General features: G+C 40.1%; 1 protein-coding gene across 3 annotated transcripts in view; it reads left to right on the forward strand.

The window, feature by feature from the left end:
• Positions 1-16,672: 16,672 nt before the first annotated feature.
• The window catches only part of si:dkey-237h12.3 (teneurin-3), a 130,546-nt gene continuing 128,824 nt past the window's right edge, over positions 16,673-18,394 (forward strand). For all 3 annotated transcript variants that reach the window (XM_062425567.1, XM_062425565.1, XM_062425566.1), the window contains exon 1: positions 16,673-16,973. In XM_062425567.1, coding sequence (XP_062281551.1) covers positions 16,703-16,973 — 271 coding nt within the window. In that variant the 5' untranslated portion in view covers positions 16,673-16,702. The remainder of the gene's footprint in view (positions 16,974-18,394) is intronic.

Raw genomic sequence — 18,394 nt, forward strand, 5'->3', positions numbered from 1 at the left:
TTTTTTATGTTGAATTATATGTGCTGTTGAGCTATCAGTGGGTTCTGACCACTATAAATCCACACAGATATAAAGTAATACATTACTGTTTAAATACTGACCAGCTATGTACTGATAACATGTTTGTTCTGCAACCATCTGTCATACCCCTCATACTCAGAGAGAGTGTGTTTTATCTCTGGATACTGGCCTCTTTGCTTACCAGTTAAAGCTTTTCAAATGAACTGAATGTTGTTCACAAGGTCCCCGACTAGCAGCTTTGATTTTCTGCAGGTCTCTTCTTTTTGAGGTTGGCCATCCACCTGAAAAATTCAGAATGACACTGAGCCTGTTTGATATTTCAAAGGGTGTTTTCATTTTACTGTAAATCCTTTTTGTAGCCACATACTGAAAAATCTAAACTTTATTTCTCTCAGCAAAGTTTAATTAGTAGTGTTTTACTTAACATCTACTTCAAATTAAACAGTGTGAAGATGTTCATTCATATGTATTTTTTTCCTCCATGAAAAATTCAAAAGCACGGATGTGTTTTCTGTCCAGACCAAGGTTATATGCAAAAATCGAACAAGCTCATTATTTGAGATAACATGTACAGGAAATGTACATAGTTCAAGGTTATCCAAAATTATTAAGACAATGCGAGGACAAAAATTAGGTTCTCTTGGAAACAATTTTTTTTTTTTGCTTTAATTTGTTTCAAGATTGTTATCCATCTATCTGGTTTCTCAGGCTTTCTAGTTCCCTCTTTCGACTTGGTGGTGCTATAGCGACCCACTAGAATCAATAGAAATGTTCAGAGAAGTGCCTCAGAAGAAAACCAAGGCCCTCCCACCTCGTTTCAAAGTGTCCTCTGAGATTTGGAAACTTGGCAGAAAGGCATCCATCTCCATACTCCTTTACTGTAGGCGACTGTGAAAGATTTTGGTCTTCTGAATAAATCTGAGATTCATTTGCAAAAGTCAACACTTCTTTTGAAATATCATACATTTTTTCAAGAATTGTTGATATTGCCTGATACAAACTTTCCTTTGTTCCTTTCCCTCAGATATAAAGGGAAAAAAGGTGCTTCCCTAAAATCCTCACTGTATAACCAAGGGTGAAAGCGGTTTTGTCCTTTTGGAAGGGATTCATTTCCACATGAAAAGAGAAGTTCTGTCCAATCCCTTTATACATGTCCGTTTAGTTGGCGGTACACAATACTAGCCTAACAAAAGGCAATAGCCTTTACAGTGTGAATATAATGCACTGCACATATACAGAGCTCACATCCATTGTTACTTCTGTTTTTTAACAGACATCGGACAAGCCGCAGTTTTGAACACATCTGACTCGCTGTCTGACCCCTTGGGGACAAATTCCTGCATACATCGGAGGACAACGGGAGTGTATGCATAATTTGTCAATGTTGCTTTCTTATAATGTCCACAGGTCTCTCTGTCCCTGGGGTGTGGCCCATCTGTTTTCTCTGCTGCTACTGTACATGTGTAAAACATATTGAGCTGTAGAGAGATATGGGCTTTTATTCTTTAATGTATGCTATGCTCTTGGGCTTCAATGGTGAAGTTTCTGGTTCATGTTTTGTGTATTCATGCAGGCACTGTGCAAGCCATAGGTAGCCCAGGAAGCAAATGCAGCAAATAACAGGGTAGCATGTTCCTGCATTTAATTTTAGTGACTATTCCTGACTGTAATCTGCAAGTCTAAAAAAGGAGCGCACCACAGGAGCATGAATCAATCCCTGCACGCTCATACTGATAAAACTGTATCCTGTGTAGAAGCTCTATCATCAATCTATAATTTGTCTGTGGGCCATTTGTTTGGTGCAAAGCAGATTTGTTGTCAAATTCTTACATCTCCATCTCATTCAGGTTGTAGTTTCCAGTTCCTTCAATTCTCTTTTCATCATGCAAAACACACATGCAGCTGAGTGCTATATGCAGACTCATCTCACGGTGGTTAGCCTTTGAATTTGGATGTTCAAAGTGACTGGCCTCCAATAGAGGGCACAGTTGACTGCATGGACACACGCGACTGTAACAGAAGGAAACTAAAGCCTTACTGAAGATCTGACAAAATAGGGAATCAGTATCAATGATGGAAACTAAAGACCAGATGTAGTAAGAGAATATTTTTATGAAGTAGAATGAGATTTTTTCATTTGGTTCAAGAAAGTAAGGGACTGTTAATCTATCATTAACCCTCTGGTGTAGCTACCAAACTTAAAAGAACCTTCATGTGTATGAAATGTGTGAATATGTTGCTTAGTAACTAACTTCCACGTACAGTCCCTCTGAAAAACCCCCAAGAATATTACAGAGAGGGAAAAAAGTAGTCGGGAGAGGGAGGGTGGAAGCAGGAGGGGTACTGCTTCAGCAGCCCTTACAATAATTCCTCTCCTATTTAATGTCCTTTCTTTCTTTCCTCTCTTTGGGCAGTTGCCTTTCATGCAGATAATGCCATTTGATGGAGGCAAGTTTTTGATGTGCTCCGGGTATAATAGAAGAATCAAGCATCGAAGGCCAGGGCTGATTTTGCTTGGAGAAAAGCTGTCCTCAGTGATAACTTCATCACTGCATGTGGTCGGACGTGGGGTAAATTCAGGAAGGGGATTAAAAAAAATTGCCCAGTCAGAGCTGCAGTAGTTGGCCCCCTATTGAGGCATGGGGCCTGCAGACCATAGCTTGAAGGTCTGTGATCTACCACTGGTATTGTTAGTCTTTCTCTCTTCTCTCTCCCTCAGAACCAAAACGACTCGGCCTCAAAATGCCTTTCTAGTGGGATTAGTGGGCTGTTGCTTTTGTAATTAATGAAACTCTGCTTTCCCCGGTCTGTCCTCTAAATGCTATCATTTGAAGCCTATCAGATAGGGTCTCGTATGTTTTCTTCAATCTCAAAGCTGATTCAAAGTAAATGTGGTTTTGGTTTAAGTCCGGGACAGAAAATGGCCGTGAGGCAAGTGTACTTATCTCTGTAACCGGAGCTCATCAAGATGAAGTTTTCACACTTAGGAAATGCTGAAGAACTTCAATTCTGCCTGTGAAATCAGAAACTAAAGGGCAAGTCAAGATGAGGTAATCAACCCTCAAAGCACGCTCATATCCATTGTATGTTAATATGAAAGGCAAGAGGACAAAACTTAAAATGCTATGTATTAGTGATAGCATTTTTTAATGGTTCGGGCTGATAGCACTCAAACTGTGAATATTTATTGCCGATCCATGCCATTGATCAGTTCCACCACAGATGGTGGAGCAAAACAATATGAATCAGGCTTAGTCGACAGCCAGTCTATAGAAGCAGGAGTTTCATTTGAAAAGCAAGTCATTTAGGCCTTCTTGTTTATCTAACAGTTTAATTAACAGCTTCAATAAGTCTTAGCTGCTCTTCTGTGAAAAATAATACGTCTATTTACATCAGGCTGCTTTCCCCCTTTTTATTTCCCTTTGTCAACAGTGAAGGTGAGAAATAGGAGATTTGAGTGTTGGCCAATTATATGGCAGCGCGCGTGGCCATAGGTAAGCTTAATGAGCAGCTTCTCTACAGAAAAGAGAAGAGCACAGAGGAGGCACAGGGAGAGCAGGCAGAAGGATGCTGTGGCTCACAGTAAATCCACCTCTACTCTGTTTCAGATTGAATTTATGGAGCATATTTTTCTAGCTTTTAAAACAGGAGTGTATGTGTTAGATGTTAAACGGATATAGTCTAAGCAGGTAAAATAAATAAAGTATTTTTTTTTCTGATAATGGATCTAATTTTGTTAACACGTGCAGTTGTTTTCATGTTGTCCACCTACTGGAGGTCATAGTTGAGTTGACAGTCCTTTTTTTTTTTGTATTTACGGCCTACGGCAGTACAACAGTGTTGATAGGCAGAGCAAAGGCGACCCTGAGGAAAGCGACGGGATGCGCAGTTTATCAGCTGACAAGTGAATATAGGACAAAAGAGCAGCTGAGCGGCTGGTTAGCCTCCGCATCCTCTCCGAGTGAGTTTTCTGTCTTTAAAAAAAAAAAAAAACATCCCGCACTGCTGGGCGAAAGGAAACATAACTGTGTTACCTCTCTGAAAGGGGACAACTGCATTCTTGGAAGTATTTGACTGGCCGATCCACGGGGAGGACTGCCTGGGAAGAACACGTCTTCTACGAAGCTGGCAGCTGAAGCTCTCTCTCCTCCTGATACAACAACGCAGCACAATATCATCACAGCACAGAGGTCCACTCCTCCCGAGCTGTGCACGGTCGGTTTCAACGTTGTAACCAAGACGAAGGGTTTCTTTGGAAGGATTGCAAGGTGTCTGTGAAGAATTTCAGCTGTGCCAAATTTGCACATGCGTCTATTGTGAGAAAGGCACTGTGCCCACTGCTGCCTGCAAGTTTGGACTAAAGCGCACCGCTGGAAGTTTATTTGCCGTTGCCTCGGACAGGCTCACACAGGCTGCATGCAGGTCAGTGTCTTGTTAGTGTTTTATGATTCGCATGGGCTCTAAGTGGATGTCCCACGTGCAATTTAAATAAATGGTAAACATCGGTTCTTGTTCAATAATGGTGTCTAATTTGGTCTGTACGCTCTGTTGCAATATTCCGCAATGTTCCCCTGACAAGATGTAGAGCCTAAACCCGCCGGGGCTCTCGTCCACTGTTCTCATCGGTACCTTGATAAAAATAAATTAGATCACACTTTGATTCATACCCTGTGGATTTTTAACATAATTCGCCTACTGGTTTAATGAGTACAAGTGTTGAGCAAGATGTATGCATCACTGAACAGTTCCACATGAATGAGGGAAATGAATGACAACCTAAAGTTCAACAGTAAGAAAAAAAAAAAGGGGGAAAAAAGATGCAATTCATAAAAGTCACCTGCTGTGTTTTTAGAAAGCATATATTTCAGTTTTTTGTAGTTTTTGAAACATTGTAAATGTTACAAGATCAATAACAGATTTTGTTGCTGCTTGCTGGAAGTTATATTATACAGTAGGGATGACAGTGAGAAGCTAATCTTCCTCCCAGTCTCTATCACCTCTCACCTCAGTGTCCTCCTCAAGACCTCTGACCAAGAGCTGACATGGTGAGATGGCTTTGCTCCAATGACTGAATTTCTCTACACATTAAATGCTTTATGAAAGCATGAAAGCCTCACTGGGGTGTAAATCACCTGCAGAGATAACCCGCTCAATCCACTAATAATTCAAGTTTATGATCACACTTGCTAAACTATACCAAATGTGTGGTTTCAGCCTGAGATGCAGGACAGGGAGAAACGTCATCAGAGCCTCTGAATGAATTTGCGAGAGGCCTCTATAAGACTATGTTTGGCACAGGGATTTAACGCCTCCCGGGTCAGACATCGGCTGCAGGAGCCGCAACTTTTAGGGCTGTATTTTCTGCATTAGTAGAAAGGGGCGTTGGCCTGACAACCAAACGATTGATATGTAATGTAATTGATGCTTTTGTGGTTTGATTGTGTTTCATAAGTATCATAATTTGGGGAGCTTTTAAAAAGTGGTTGAACAAAAGGTTTTGGATTAACTGGGTTCATTCCCTACTTTTATTGTGTCTCAGCTATAAAATGGTGACTTGTTTCAGTGCTTGCCACGAGTCAGACAGCAAAGTTTATCTAATTTCACTGTGGCATGGATCAGGCTATAAGCAATCTGCAAACACACGCATCTGAGTCCACATGATAGCCCAGAAGGACAAGTATATCTGTCTAGCTAAATTGATTTATGGCTATTGTCCGTAGTTCTGTTGAGGAACTGCAGCAGTTGAGGGCATTTTTTGTTTCATATTCCACCACTGACAAGGAGTGGAGTAGTAAAGTAATGCATATCTTTGCCACTTCAGGCCTCAGCTGTGAATTATGGAAGCTGAAGGGCAAATCATACGTTCTAATACTTACTCCTGTTATCATGGATAAATGGCGTTTTGTTAGGTGTGAAGTGGCAGGTATATTGGGAAAAAATTGTTTCAAAGTGATCGATTTTCTCATAATCTTAAGCCTGTGGCTGTGTCATGGGTCACATTAGAACTAAAAACGGCTCCAAACTACCAGAGACACAGTCTGTCTTCCTTGTGCCAGCCTGTAAAGGCATTACAGTGACACTTATTGGGTGATATTGAACATGTGGATTTTGTAGTAGCACACCAAAACATGAGTATAGCTTGTATTATGTTTTCAAGGGTTCGATAATAATCTAAATTGACTTACCTGAATGAGACATCACAGTCTGTGGTACTAATCTTCGGGCTACAATATGGTTGTGACTGACTGCTACAGAATTCGGGTAAATTGAATTCATTGTGTTTACACTCTTCAGAATAACACCTGGACAAAACAGCCTTCTGGTGTGAATGCTGTGCTGTCTACACGTTTTGCACAGTTTTAAAGTGAAAAGCAATAACTTCTGTTGTCTACTGTTGTCTGGTATACACAGTGCCATAATGTAGCAGGCGATTACACATGTAGGACTGAGACATTTACACTTGCTGCTGTGACGCCTTATTGAGGCTTTAGCCTAATGCCTCAGCTTCAAACTTTATTGCCCTTTAATCCCAGTAATCACAGCGAGTGACTACAATTTTTGATCTAGCCGAAGGGGGAAAATTCTCGAGGTGACTTTTTGTACGATTAGAGCTTAGAATCATCTAATTAATTCAGAATTATTAGAAGAATTGTGTACACAACACTGACACTCCATGTTCCTATTCTTAAGTAATTTCCCTTTTCATTATTCCTGTGGAGAATTTAATATTCTGTGTGATGAGAACTGCCTCCTTTAGGGATAATGCCAGCTTGAATATGGCCCTAAACAGTTTTATAGATTGTTAAGGGGTAATAAGGATGACTCCTCAGCCTCAGTTAAAATAACTCCTCTAAGATCTGAGAGATATAGAGGCAAGGCGATGCACAGCCCTGCAACTACTGTATAATATCTCCCCTTATTACTTGTGGATGCCGACAGTGGCTCAGAAGATGACCTTATGTATTATAACATTTGATATGGCAAACAGCATTGCCGAGTCGCCTGTTTCAACACATCTGAGCAAACATGTGAAGGTTAATTCAGCCTGACAAACTACCCACAGTTCCCTGGGCTCGACGGATCAGTTCCATGTCATATTTACTTTGCATAATTGCTGCCCTCTAATCTGTTACTATTAACACACAGCCTGCCCAGCTATTGTCTGCTGCACTCTCTTTCACCTGTTTTCTCTCCCAGTTCATTTTGCCTTTCCTCCCATGAGAACAGGCAGACATCATGATAAATAGTTGGTGTGAAAGGAAAGCATGCCGTGATACATTTAGGATCCTTAAGCATGTCAAGGAAGCCTTGTGTTAGGACTCACACATATACATTTGCTTTTAATGATGTCAATTGAAATGTTTGGCCTGAGGATTGTTTGGGATCAGCACACTACTGCGAGACTTGTGCTGAAATTTGCTCTGGTAAAAGAAAAAAAGAAAAAGGTTTCCATGCAAGTTCCCAAATTATTGCTGAAAGTCACCCTAGGATTTGGGGGGAGGGGATTGCACGCTCTTGAAATGTGCTTAGAGTAGGGATATTTAGTGACAGCACTTGATGCATTACCACTGTGGTCCTTAACTACAATGTATGCTGCACAGGACAAAAAAACCCCATCATGGTATGGATGCAAGCTGTTGTATTACCATATACGCTTCTTTCTGTGTCTAAAGTCATGATGGTGTGTTGAAGGATTTGTATATTCTGGGTCCTAGTTGATAAACATCATTTATTAAATTAAACTAAAAATGCCTCAAAGAGCTTTAGTAACTGCTAAGAATATAAATTGAGTTTTATATTAACACCAAAATGGATTTATATAGTATTTTCCATAATGAAAGGCTCAGTAAAATGCGATACCTGCCACTGCATTTTGATTGCAGAGGAGCATTCTCAAGGGAGCAGCTACTGTACCCGCCTCATGGCTATTGTAGACTCACTGCATGTCCTAATGTGTTGTCCATAACATAAATTGATTCCTGAATCTCAATGTGCACATACGTGCAAGTGCATTAGTGGTGATGTACATGCGTGGGTGCGTGCGTGGGTGCTCATGTACAAAACGGCCGGTAATTGTTTGTGATGAGTTAGAAGCCGTTCTTTAGCCATGCATTGGGTACTGAAAATCAAGAAAGTGAAAATCCTAGCACGACAGCTCTTGGTTTTTGTTTTGAACATTTACTTCAACCCTGTCCAAAGGAGGTTGAGATGAAAGCCACCTGTGATCAGCCACAGGATGCTGTCCTGCTGGTCCAGCTCTGGGAGCAGCACCGCTTTACACTGTTGTAACCTACAGATTAACATTTATGGCTCAGCATGCTCTAGTGGACTTTCTGGGTCAAGACCAAGTAGCAAGATTGAGGAGTGGCCCTGACTTTGTAACAGTACAACTCTCCCTGCACGCTCCGGGGCTGAGCCTGGCAGGGAGACAAGCAGATATGTGCTTAGTTCTGTCATATGGAGAATAAAATAGAAATGCATTGTGCTCTCTGCTTGTGAAAATTGCTCTGAGTGGATACCTGCATGCTTTCTAGGATCACCATTCGTAAAATACAGACATTATATTCAAAGTCAGGAAGCGTTACGTATTAAAAATACATTACATGGCAACACTTTCAGTCAGTAGCTGTATACGGCATACATCCTCATTATGTGATGTACAGCCCGCATTAAAATATTGAGGAAGCAGTTTTATTTCATTGTATGTATAAAATGATTTTGAGCTTTGGCGCTTTGGTCTATAATTGCTCAAAGCAATATTAGCCCTGGAGGAGGTTTCTCAGAGTAGCTTCAACCTGCCAAGAGCCTCAGGTCTGGTCTTTTGTGGCCCTTGGACAGCCCAGTGGGAAGTTGGGCGTCAGCTATGCTTGTCGATGGAGCTGCTGGACGGCTTCAATAATTCAGTTGACGCGACCTCTGTGATGCTGAAAGACGCAGGTCTGGCGGGTGACGAAGAGCGATGATGGGGAAAAGGCGGAGGCACTGGTTCACAGAGGAAGCCAGTCGGCAACACTCCCTCTATCTCTTTATTGTCAGCAGGGTGACGAAGAGGAAATATTGAATACCTGACCATTGAAGAGTGTAAAACTAGCCCCATCCAATTCAGTGTAATAGTATACAGGTCAGCAATCTCTGACTTCCAGTGGAGACCGGTGCGCATTCGCAAGTTGGTCTCAGCCAATCGTTACGGGCCAGACTCTCTAAGTTTCACCTCTGGAAGTAGAGACATGAGCGCAATGTTGGTGAATTTTCAGATTGATGTTTCTTTAATAAGGCCTGCAGTCTCTCAGTATTCTGATAGTGTTCCATCATGACCTACATACTCCTTAAAACGCTGACAACTAGAGAATAAAACCCTCTAGTTTCTTTATATATTGTAATAGTTTATGTGGCACAATATGCCTAAAGAGAAAATACACCCAATATATTATTCTCTGTAAAGTGCAAAAATGATATTCATTGTGTGCATGAAATTTGTATTTCCTCTAATTTCATATTATTCAAGTGTGCATTGTGTAGATTGATAATGTAGATTGAAACCACAACAGCGGGTCACTGTCTATTTGGTCAGATTTGATATTTTCCATTAGTCGCAGCAGCACTCTGTTGCATTCCCGTTGCAGTATGCACCGTTGATGCCGTCCCTCATACTCTTCAGTTGTCTGCCACTATTGTATGATTGCTGTGTATATCCCCCTCCCCCTGCACATACTAAAATAGGGAGGGGTTAGTTTGTTGTACAATCATGTGAGATGCATTTAAATGACACACAATGTCAGCACTTTAGAATATCTCGCTGCGTTTGCGTTGGAATATTTATTTGGTAAGCAGGTTTGTATGCTGCCAGCATATGAAATGTAGTTTGAGTAATGATTTTCAGCCACTCTCTGAATGCTCCGTTGATGGGCTACAGTAGTGCTTCAATAAGATCTCCAGATGTCCAGATTAGACCATCAAGCAGGACTGATACTTGATTGAGAATTTGTCATTAGAAAGTGCGTCGCTGATGATCTAAATAAATGACATACCTGCAATAAGCCTTTTTTTTTCAAACCCACTTTGTTTACAAGATATGTTGTGGACAGATATGATGTAAATTGTGTTCTTTCAATCACCCTCCGTGGCGTTGTGATTGCTATGTGGCTTCATTACAATGCAGCTGCTGTATCGCTGCAATTTAATTTATTTCCGTAACAATTGGTCGATCATGGATTTGTCTATAAATTGCCTCAGGTCTGTGGAGCTGATTTTATTTTTTTGCACACCATGGAGTCAATTCATTATGAGTAAGCATTAGACGACAGTTGTTGACACCATCTTGCAAGATTCTCAATTAAGAACATGTACATGAACATCATTACTTCCTTAGATCCCCTGTGTGAAATGCAGTGATTCCAATTTGATAGAATAGCAAACTGTGGCCCATTGAATTAAGACTGCCTGGTGTAATTGGGTGTATGATATGGAGGGGGCGTCTATTTTGATAAGAGCTGGGTTCAGTTCTAGTATCCTTGGATACAGATAAATGCTGGAGCCTGTATCTATGAATGCACTGAATAACCTGTTATTACCATTTGAGATAGAGGGAGATAGTGCAGGAGAAACATTATAAAATCATGCTTTTTATATTCCGATTGTCCACACCTAGCAATTACATTTTAAAAAATGAATTTGGCTGTGTTTGCGGTTTTTTTTCACTAAAGATTCAATGAATATATAACTCGTACTGGTGAAGGGTTATTTTGGGGATTTGTAAACATTCCTGCTCAGCTTATTATATTGTATGCAGGCGCTGGCAGATGCCCCTTTTTATTATTTCATTCTCACAGACCAAAAAGCAACAACAAAATTGTTAGGATTAGACATTGACCACTATGATTTTCCAATGACAGACGAGAAAGTAAAAACAAATGAAAAAACCCACTGTGGGTACAGCTCAGCTTTTTGGTGATTTGTTTTTTGTACTCACAGTAGCTTTGTTTGTCTGTTTAATGTGCTTAAATATGAGCGATGAGGCGTCAAGCTCCATAATCTGAAGTGGCTGTATCAGAGATTTGCATCACTTTACTCTACTTGTGAATATTCTGCATCATACACTGAGACAAGAGACTTGGCATGGAGCAGGATTTCATCATCTTTCCTGAGAGTCTCACTCAGTGCAGTATAAGCTCATCCCGTCACCAAGTATGCTAAGGATATAGCTGCAGCTGAAATTTAATTGCAGATAAATGCTGTCATGAGTTTGTGTCCTCCCTCCCTCAATTTCTTACTTCATCCCTCTATCTGTCACTCTTTTATATAGTCAGTGACTACACATATTTTAAGATAAAGAAACTGCAAATTATAGTAATCTGCAAAAAGCAAAACTCTATATGTTACAGGGTCTTACAGTTCAATAAACAACACTGAAACTAAGCAGCTGAGCATCAGATCCTCATATCAAAGTTTAGATTATCAATATTCTTGATCAACTGATTTTCCTGTACATATTATTATTATTTTTAGGTAATAGCTGTATACTCTTCCTGTTGCAGCGAGGGATTTAGGCATCGAGCCTGGATAAAGAACGAACACAATCTGGTTCAGATGGCATCCAGAATTCAGAAAGTCTGGGCAACGTGCTGCAGACAAACACTTCTGTGTCTCCAAAATCATTGGTGTCAGGGGGAAACAGGCAGCATCTGATGGAACACTGCCCTGGTTCTCCCTCTCCCCTTCTCCAAGCGCCGGGAGGCACAAAAAAAAAAAAAAGAAGAACTGAAGAGAAACTGAAAGAGGAGAGGGAGAGAAGAGCGTCAAGGAGGAAAGGGAGAGAGACTCGACAAGATGAATTATGCAAAGCTGTCAGAGGCGGCTATTGTTGGAGGTGCTGGCTGTGTTAAAGGGAGCCAGCCCTGATCTCCACCAGCTCCATCAACCACTCTTACCACTCCCCGTGGCTGAGAGCCGTCTGATCTGTGCTCCGGCAAATGGCCAACAACAAGATGGGGAGGGGACGTTAGGGGGACAGGGGGTGGTGGGCCAGGCCACTGGGTGACAGGTGGATTGTCTTGGAGGGACACACCAGCAACGACAAGTGCGCTCTTTATTACCATTATTTACAGAGGTCACTGACAGGGAGATCTGAGCTGATATGTACAGCAGCACCTTGGAAATATAATTACCAAACAAAGGCTTAGTGAAGAGTTGCCATTTCAGCATTCTGGTCAGTGGTGGCTACTCCTGTTTTACAAAATGCTTTGTGTGCTGTAGTCAGGAGCGTGTGGCAGCTCAGTTTAAGCTGGTGTATTTATTTATATTGTCAATTTAGTGTAGAATGATCATATATAAGACATCTTATGGGCAGGGCTGCAATAACTATTATTTTCATTGTTGAGTGTTGTTTTTTCGATTAATCGTTTAGTCTATAAAATGTCGGAAAAACAGTAAATTGCTCGTTTTTCATGGTATGAACAATTCAAAATCCAAAGATATTCAATTGACAGTGTTATAAAATGTATTAATGGATTCTTTTTTTGATAATCACTTAGTCTACAACATGTAAGAAATAATGGAAAAGCTCCCATCACAAGTTCCCAGCGCCCAAGGTGACACTGTCAAATTTCTTGTTTTGTCCGACCAACAGTCAAAAATCACTTCATATACTTCATCTCTTCCTCACATTTGGAAAGCTGAAACCAGAAAATCATTTGAATTGTTCTTTGATAAAAGACTCTACATGTTTACTCACACATTGATAGTTAATTTTCTGCCTACTGACCAATCAATAAATTGTTTCAGCACTTATCGATTGACTAATTGATTCCGCGATGCTTAGAAAGTTGCTCTCCTTATTGGTTGTCTTTGCTCGGAGCATCAAAAAATGTCTTTACCTTTCGTGCCGTTGATGAGTAACAAACTGTATGTCTTTTACTTATTTGATTAATTTTGTATAAAGTAACTTATTATCTCCAAGACATCTTAAAAGGTTGTTGTACCTTCCAAATCCCCAAGTTAGAAACATAAAACATTACCCACTCTCATCTTTAAAGAACATACTGTATGTCAGACATGAAACAAGTAAATCTCATCCTTGAATCCTCTCCAACTGCCCTGAAGAGCCAATTGACTTGAACACATTTCTTCTCACCATATTATACAGATGGTTTATGGTTTATGCTTCAAAGAAGTGCAGAGGTGTAGGACAGTACCGGGCGTCAAGGGGACTGTACTCAACTGGCACGGGAGTCGTTTGGACGTGTTCAGCTCAGTTCATGAGCTACGCCGCGTAGATCATGAACTGTCTCTCTCCCTGCCTCAGTGGCTCACCAGAGGAACTCTGTGTGACGCTAATTTTGCAGTGTCGACTGTTCCATCGAGCGGTCATGGGCGACTGACTGCCCTGATTCAACTGCATGATCAAAGGCAAAAGGAAATGTAGAAGTGAGTGATACTGGAAAACTAAAAAAAAAAAGAAAGGAAGAATTCATGATTTTACTTACTTGCTTTACCAAAATCTCTTGATCAGACACATCAGACTTGTCTCTGCTTCTCTTTTTTCTTTAAAGATTGGTGTGCATTAGTGTGTATTCTCAGTTGGGTAACTAGAGGCAGATTTTGCATAATCAATGCGAGACAGACTGGCTTTTATTCTTCTCTGCTCAATGTAGTCTAGTTCATACTGTAGTTAAAACCTTTGAAAATTAAAGCTTGCAGAAACACAATAGAATCCCTTCAAGAGCCTGTATGACCTTTTGTAAATAATTTAAACTATCATGAATGCCTCTCTTGTGTCCTGATAGTGTCCCCATGTGCTGTGTTTGTGCACAAGCAGGACATGTTGATGAGCTGTGACAAAGATGGCATCTTCTGGTCCTTGGAGTAAAGCTGAAATGTTTATACAGGGACATGCCTGGTCACTCAAGGGCTTATAGCTGATTAGGACACAAATCTAATTCCTCCTATAGTAGGGGGCTGGCAGCTCAGTGGGTAGGACTTGTAGCATTAGCTCTTTTTTTTTCAGATGGCGAATCTCTTTACAAGCCTGTAAAGAAGAGGGGGATCATAATCAGGGAGGCTTCTGGGCGTGTCTGCTTGCACTCATCCCGTACATTAATCTGCCAATCTGGACGGGTGTGTACAATTTCCTGAAAGTGATGAGATGTGAGTGAGATGTCCTGTGGCATTGTAAAAAAAGACGAGTGTGTGTGGGGTAGTGTTGAGAGTTGAGTGTCAGGGTTACAAGATAGTGTGTCACTGATTGCATCTCAGCCCATCGGGGGAAACAGAATGATATCCAGCAACTCTCAGCGAAGAGTGGGGAAAAATAAGTTGAAGAGGCCTAGAACAGCTCACAATTGTCATTATCCCTGCATCCTGTACTCCAACAGCTACTGCTTCAGTTTTTGGGAAGCCACTCTGGGGCCAGTGCTATCTTGCAGCGCGACGGTTTGCTATCCTGGCTCCTCTGGAAGGTTTTGATGCTTGATGTGAAACGAAGTAGATCTCATATGGGGAAAGGACTCTGATACTCTAGTCTTACAGCTCAGCCAAGAGAGAAATTAAATGGTGTGTGTGTGGCATGTGTGTGTGTGTGTGTGTGTGTGTGTGTGTGTGTGTGTGTGTGTGTGTGTGTGTGTGTGTGTGTGTGTGTGTGTCAGGAGGCAGTGGAAAATGGCTGGTAATAAACACTTCTGACACACCGGGGCTCCCATCCACATTCCACTCAAGGGTTTTTTGCGGATTAGTCACATTCTCGTTCCCACTTGTCCACATTTTAGAGCACTGTCTCCACCAGTGAGAGTGTCTTCTTTGAATTTCCAGCAAGTTCAAGATTTTAACACAGCTGAGTCACATGTGTGACGTCGAACTCTTTTACTTGACTCACATCGACTATTAAATGAGGAAATCATATAGGCAGGGATTTTCCATGTTATCTCACTGTTATTTTTGCTTTTTTATGTATAAATTAAACTCTTGGTTAACTTGTGTTCTCACATATATTGGTAAATTGTATAATTTTACATAACATACAGTCAAAAGGCTCAGTTCACTGTATTTAAACCCCCCCCCCCCAAAAAAAAAACAAACAAACCCCAAAAAACAGCAACATTTTGTCCCTGACATCTGGTGTATGCAGATAGTATTGTTCCTGATTACCTTTTGATAAACCATAGAACTGACTGTTTCCATGCAGACTATGTTGTTGTTAGAGTGGAGCTTCAGTGAAAACAAATTGCAGTGAGGCCTCTGAACACTGTTTCTGGAAAGATATGATGGTTCTGATTTATTTATTTATTTCAATGCTTTGAGCACCACAAAAATAAAATTCCACTCACCTCGTTTGATTTGGTGAGTAGGCAGAAATCAAGATATATATGCAGTGTGTATCTCAAAACCTGGGTAAATAAAGTCAAAATGAACTACGTAATAGCAATAGAAGGGGAGTAAATGAGACATTTTTAAAGGGTCAGTTCACCCAAATTACAAAAAATAAAAATCTCACTGACCTAGTATTGAGCAATGTAATTAGTTTCCCCCCCCTTTTTTTTCCTTTTTCTTTTTTAACTCTCAATAATCCATAGAGCTCACCATGGATAGTGTTCTCATTTTCTTTAAACTTCCTTTGACTGAAGAAATAGAAAATGGTGTCTATTAGCAACAAAGACAGTGCTCTGGAAAACCAGATTGCTGCTGAATTTTTTTAAATTAAATTGTTTTTAGTCTTAGAGTCTTAGAGAAGGATACATCTATTTACATGGGTAGATAAGGTAAGAGATGAAATATGTTTTTTCATAATGTAGGCAATTCAACCCATTAATTTATTTCATATAACTGTCACCAGCTGCCTGGGAAACAGCATATTTAAAATATATAGGTTCATTATGCATTTTTCATAGAAACATATATTTTTGCTATTTCTATTCTGGCATTAGGTTAATGTGCATGCAGAAGGTCAAAATTATAATTCTGTATGAGTTACAGTTTAAATTAAAAATTAAAGCATGATGTGATCATGTCAAAAAGTCACTGGCCAGCGTGATGCGTGACATATTGATTTATCTGGGATTTAACCAGCATGTGATACTTGGTGGACGTTAATTTTGGACAATCATCATTAGAAAATTGAAAAAGCTCCCTCAAAGCACCTCAAAATGTTTCACTCAAAAAACTTTTTCTTATTTTTATAAAATGGCTTTTGCTTGATAGGAAAAGTTTGATTTGCAACTTTTAAAATCAAAACACTGTAGATGAACTTGATGATTATGAGGGCTCAAATAGGCGGGATAAGTCTATCTTTTTTTAGAGGGGAAGTCATGTATGTCAAGAGTTCACGGGTGAGGTTTCAGATTTGGGGAGGTAGTGGTGGGGGTGGGGCAATGAGAAGAGGATAAGTATATGCTCTTGAAGATGAAGCAGATGGATTAGTATTATCTGAACTCTTTGCTTCCTTTCTTCCCCCTTTCTTTTTTTCTCCAGGTAGAATGGCTGGAAGGATGAATAGACTGAAGAAGTGACCAACAGACCGACAAAAGCTTTAGAAGCAGGGAGGGCTGATAGGAAGAAAATTGGTACAGGAGCAGAATCACAACCAGAGGAGGAAGAGGAGGAGTGAAAAAGAGAGAACTAATCCAGTGGCGAGTGTATCAGGAGAGCGTCGGTGGTGAAGGGGAGGGAGTTGGATACCCAGCATGCAGGCAGTATGGAACGGGTGAGGGAGCAGCGGCCTTTCTGCTCGCTGTCCAAGAGCCAGAGAGACCGAGAGAGAGACTACGAGAGAGACAAGGATCAGGAGCGTCGTTATACCGCCTCCTCGGCTGACCGGGAGGAGGGAGCCTGCCGCGTACCCACTCAGAAATCCTACAGCTCCAGCGAGACACTCCAGGCCTTTGACCATGACCCTTCACGAATGCTGTTTGGAGGCAGAGTCAAAGAGATGGTCCACAAGGAAAGTGCAGAGTACAGCAGGCCAGGTTAGTTGTTTACTCAATTTATCCCTCTGTTGGATTTTTCAATGTTTGTCAGATGAATATCCAGTAATATGAGCTAAGTAGGGTGGTTATTGAGGCTGGCAAAGATAAATAAAAGACACTTAAAGGCCTATATTATCAGAATGCCTCAGTCTGTTGACCTTTTCTACAAAAAAAAAAAAAAAAAAAAGTATGTGTACTTCTCTGTATTAACAAGGAAGCTGTGTTTTTTTTTTCTCTCTTTCTCTAAATTCAAAAAGTACACATAGAAGATAAATCAGGGATTCCAGTTAAATGCAGCAAACAATAAAACATTTTATATCCATGTTCATTTGCTGATTTCTAACAGCGTGGAACATCATTAGTAAATGAACATGGATGGAGAGATTTTGTAGTTTGTCGTGATTACTAAATTCTACCAATTTACTGTTTCATCTTCCACTTTATCTGTGCAAGTTTGACAAGAAAAACCAGTATGATGCCAGTGTGTTGGACAGTGTAAACACAATTAAATAACGTCAAACAAAGGTACAATTTAGTTTTATCTTTCCAAACTTTTAGAGAAAAGTCACATAGGAGTCTGACGCAGTGGGCGACTCTGACCTTTTGAAATAACTGTTAGACTATGTTAAAATAATAGGGAAAAAATGCTCAGTAAATAACCCTTTCCTTTAATTGACTGTTAGAAACTGCCCCAATTTCTGTAATTAAAAAGTTTGGGCAGTTTATTCTATTTTATGGCACTCCTTTGGCTCATAAGATTGCAATTAGAAAATCTATCCATTACTCCCTTCCATTTTCTTGGTGCTAATTGGGGCCCATTTTAGAATTAATGGGATTATGATGAAGTTGTGGGAAGAATGCTAGTTTCCTTTATTTCTTTTTCAAATCTGGGCATTTAATGTTAACGACTGTTTCTCACATCATCACAGTAAATGTCAGACTTAATGTTATTCATCTGGTAATGGAAAAAGAGCATATTTTGTGCAGATATAGATGATTTGCTCATTGCACTGAGTGTGATGGTGTATGAACATTTCTATGTATTATTACATTTATTCATATGTGTTATTTTTTTATGTTTTTTTTATTTTTAGATGTGGTACACTTTTTTTTGGTCTGTATTTTTGAAATTTTTAGGTAATTTTGTTTTGGCTTTGACCATATTATAAAACTAGGTCATCTTAACATCTCACTTCATTGCTAAACGTACACATTTACTTTGCTGCACTATGATTTGAGTTAAAGGAGATGTTTTTGTACAATTTGATAACACTTTTTCATTTCGAGATGAGGTACAGTGAAAGGGGTTTTTGCTTTATTTCCAGCTAAAAATACATGACAAAATCCTCCCTTTGTGAACATCAATATTACCAGAATCAAATGTTTAATATCCACAAGATCATCATGTGTATCTTAAGCAT

The sequence above is a fragment of the Scomber scombrus genome, chromosome 9, assembly GCF_963691925.1.
Source record: "Scomber scombrus chromosome 9, fScoSco1.1, whole genome shotgun sequence".
Classification (NCBI taxonomy): domain Eukaryota; kingdom Metazoa; phylum Chordata; class Actinopteri; order Scombriformes; family Scombridae; genus Scomber; species Scomber scombrus.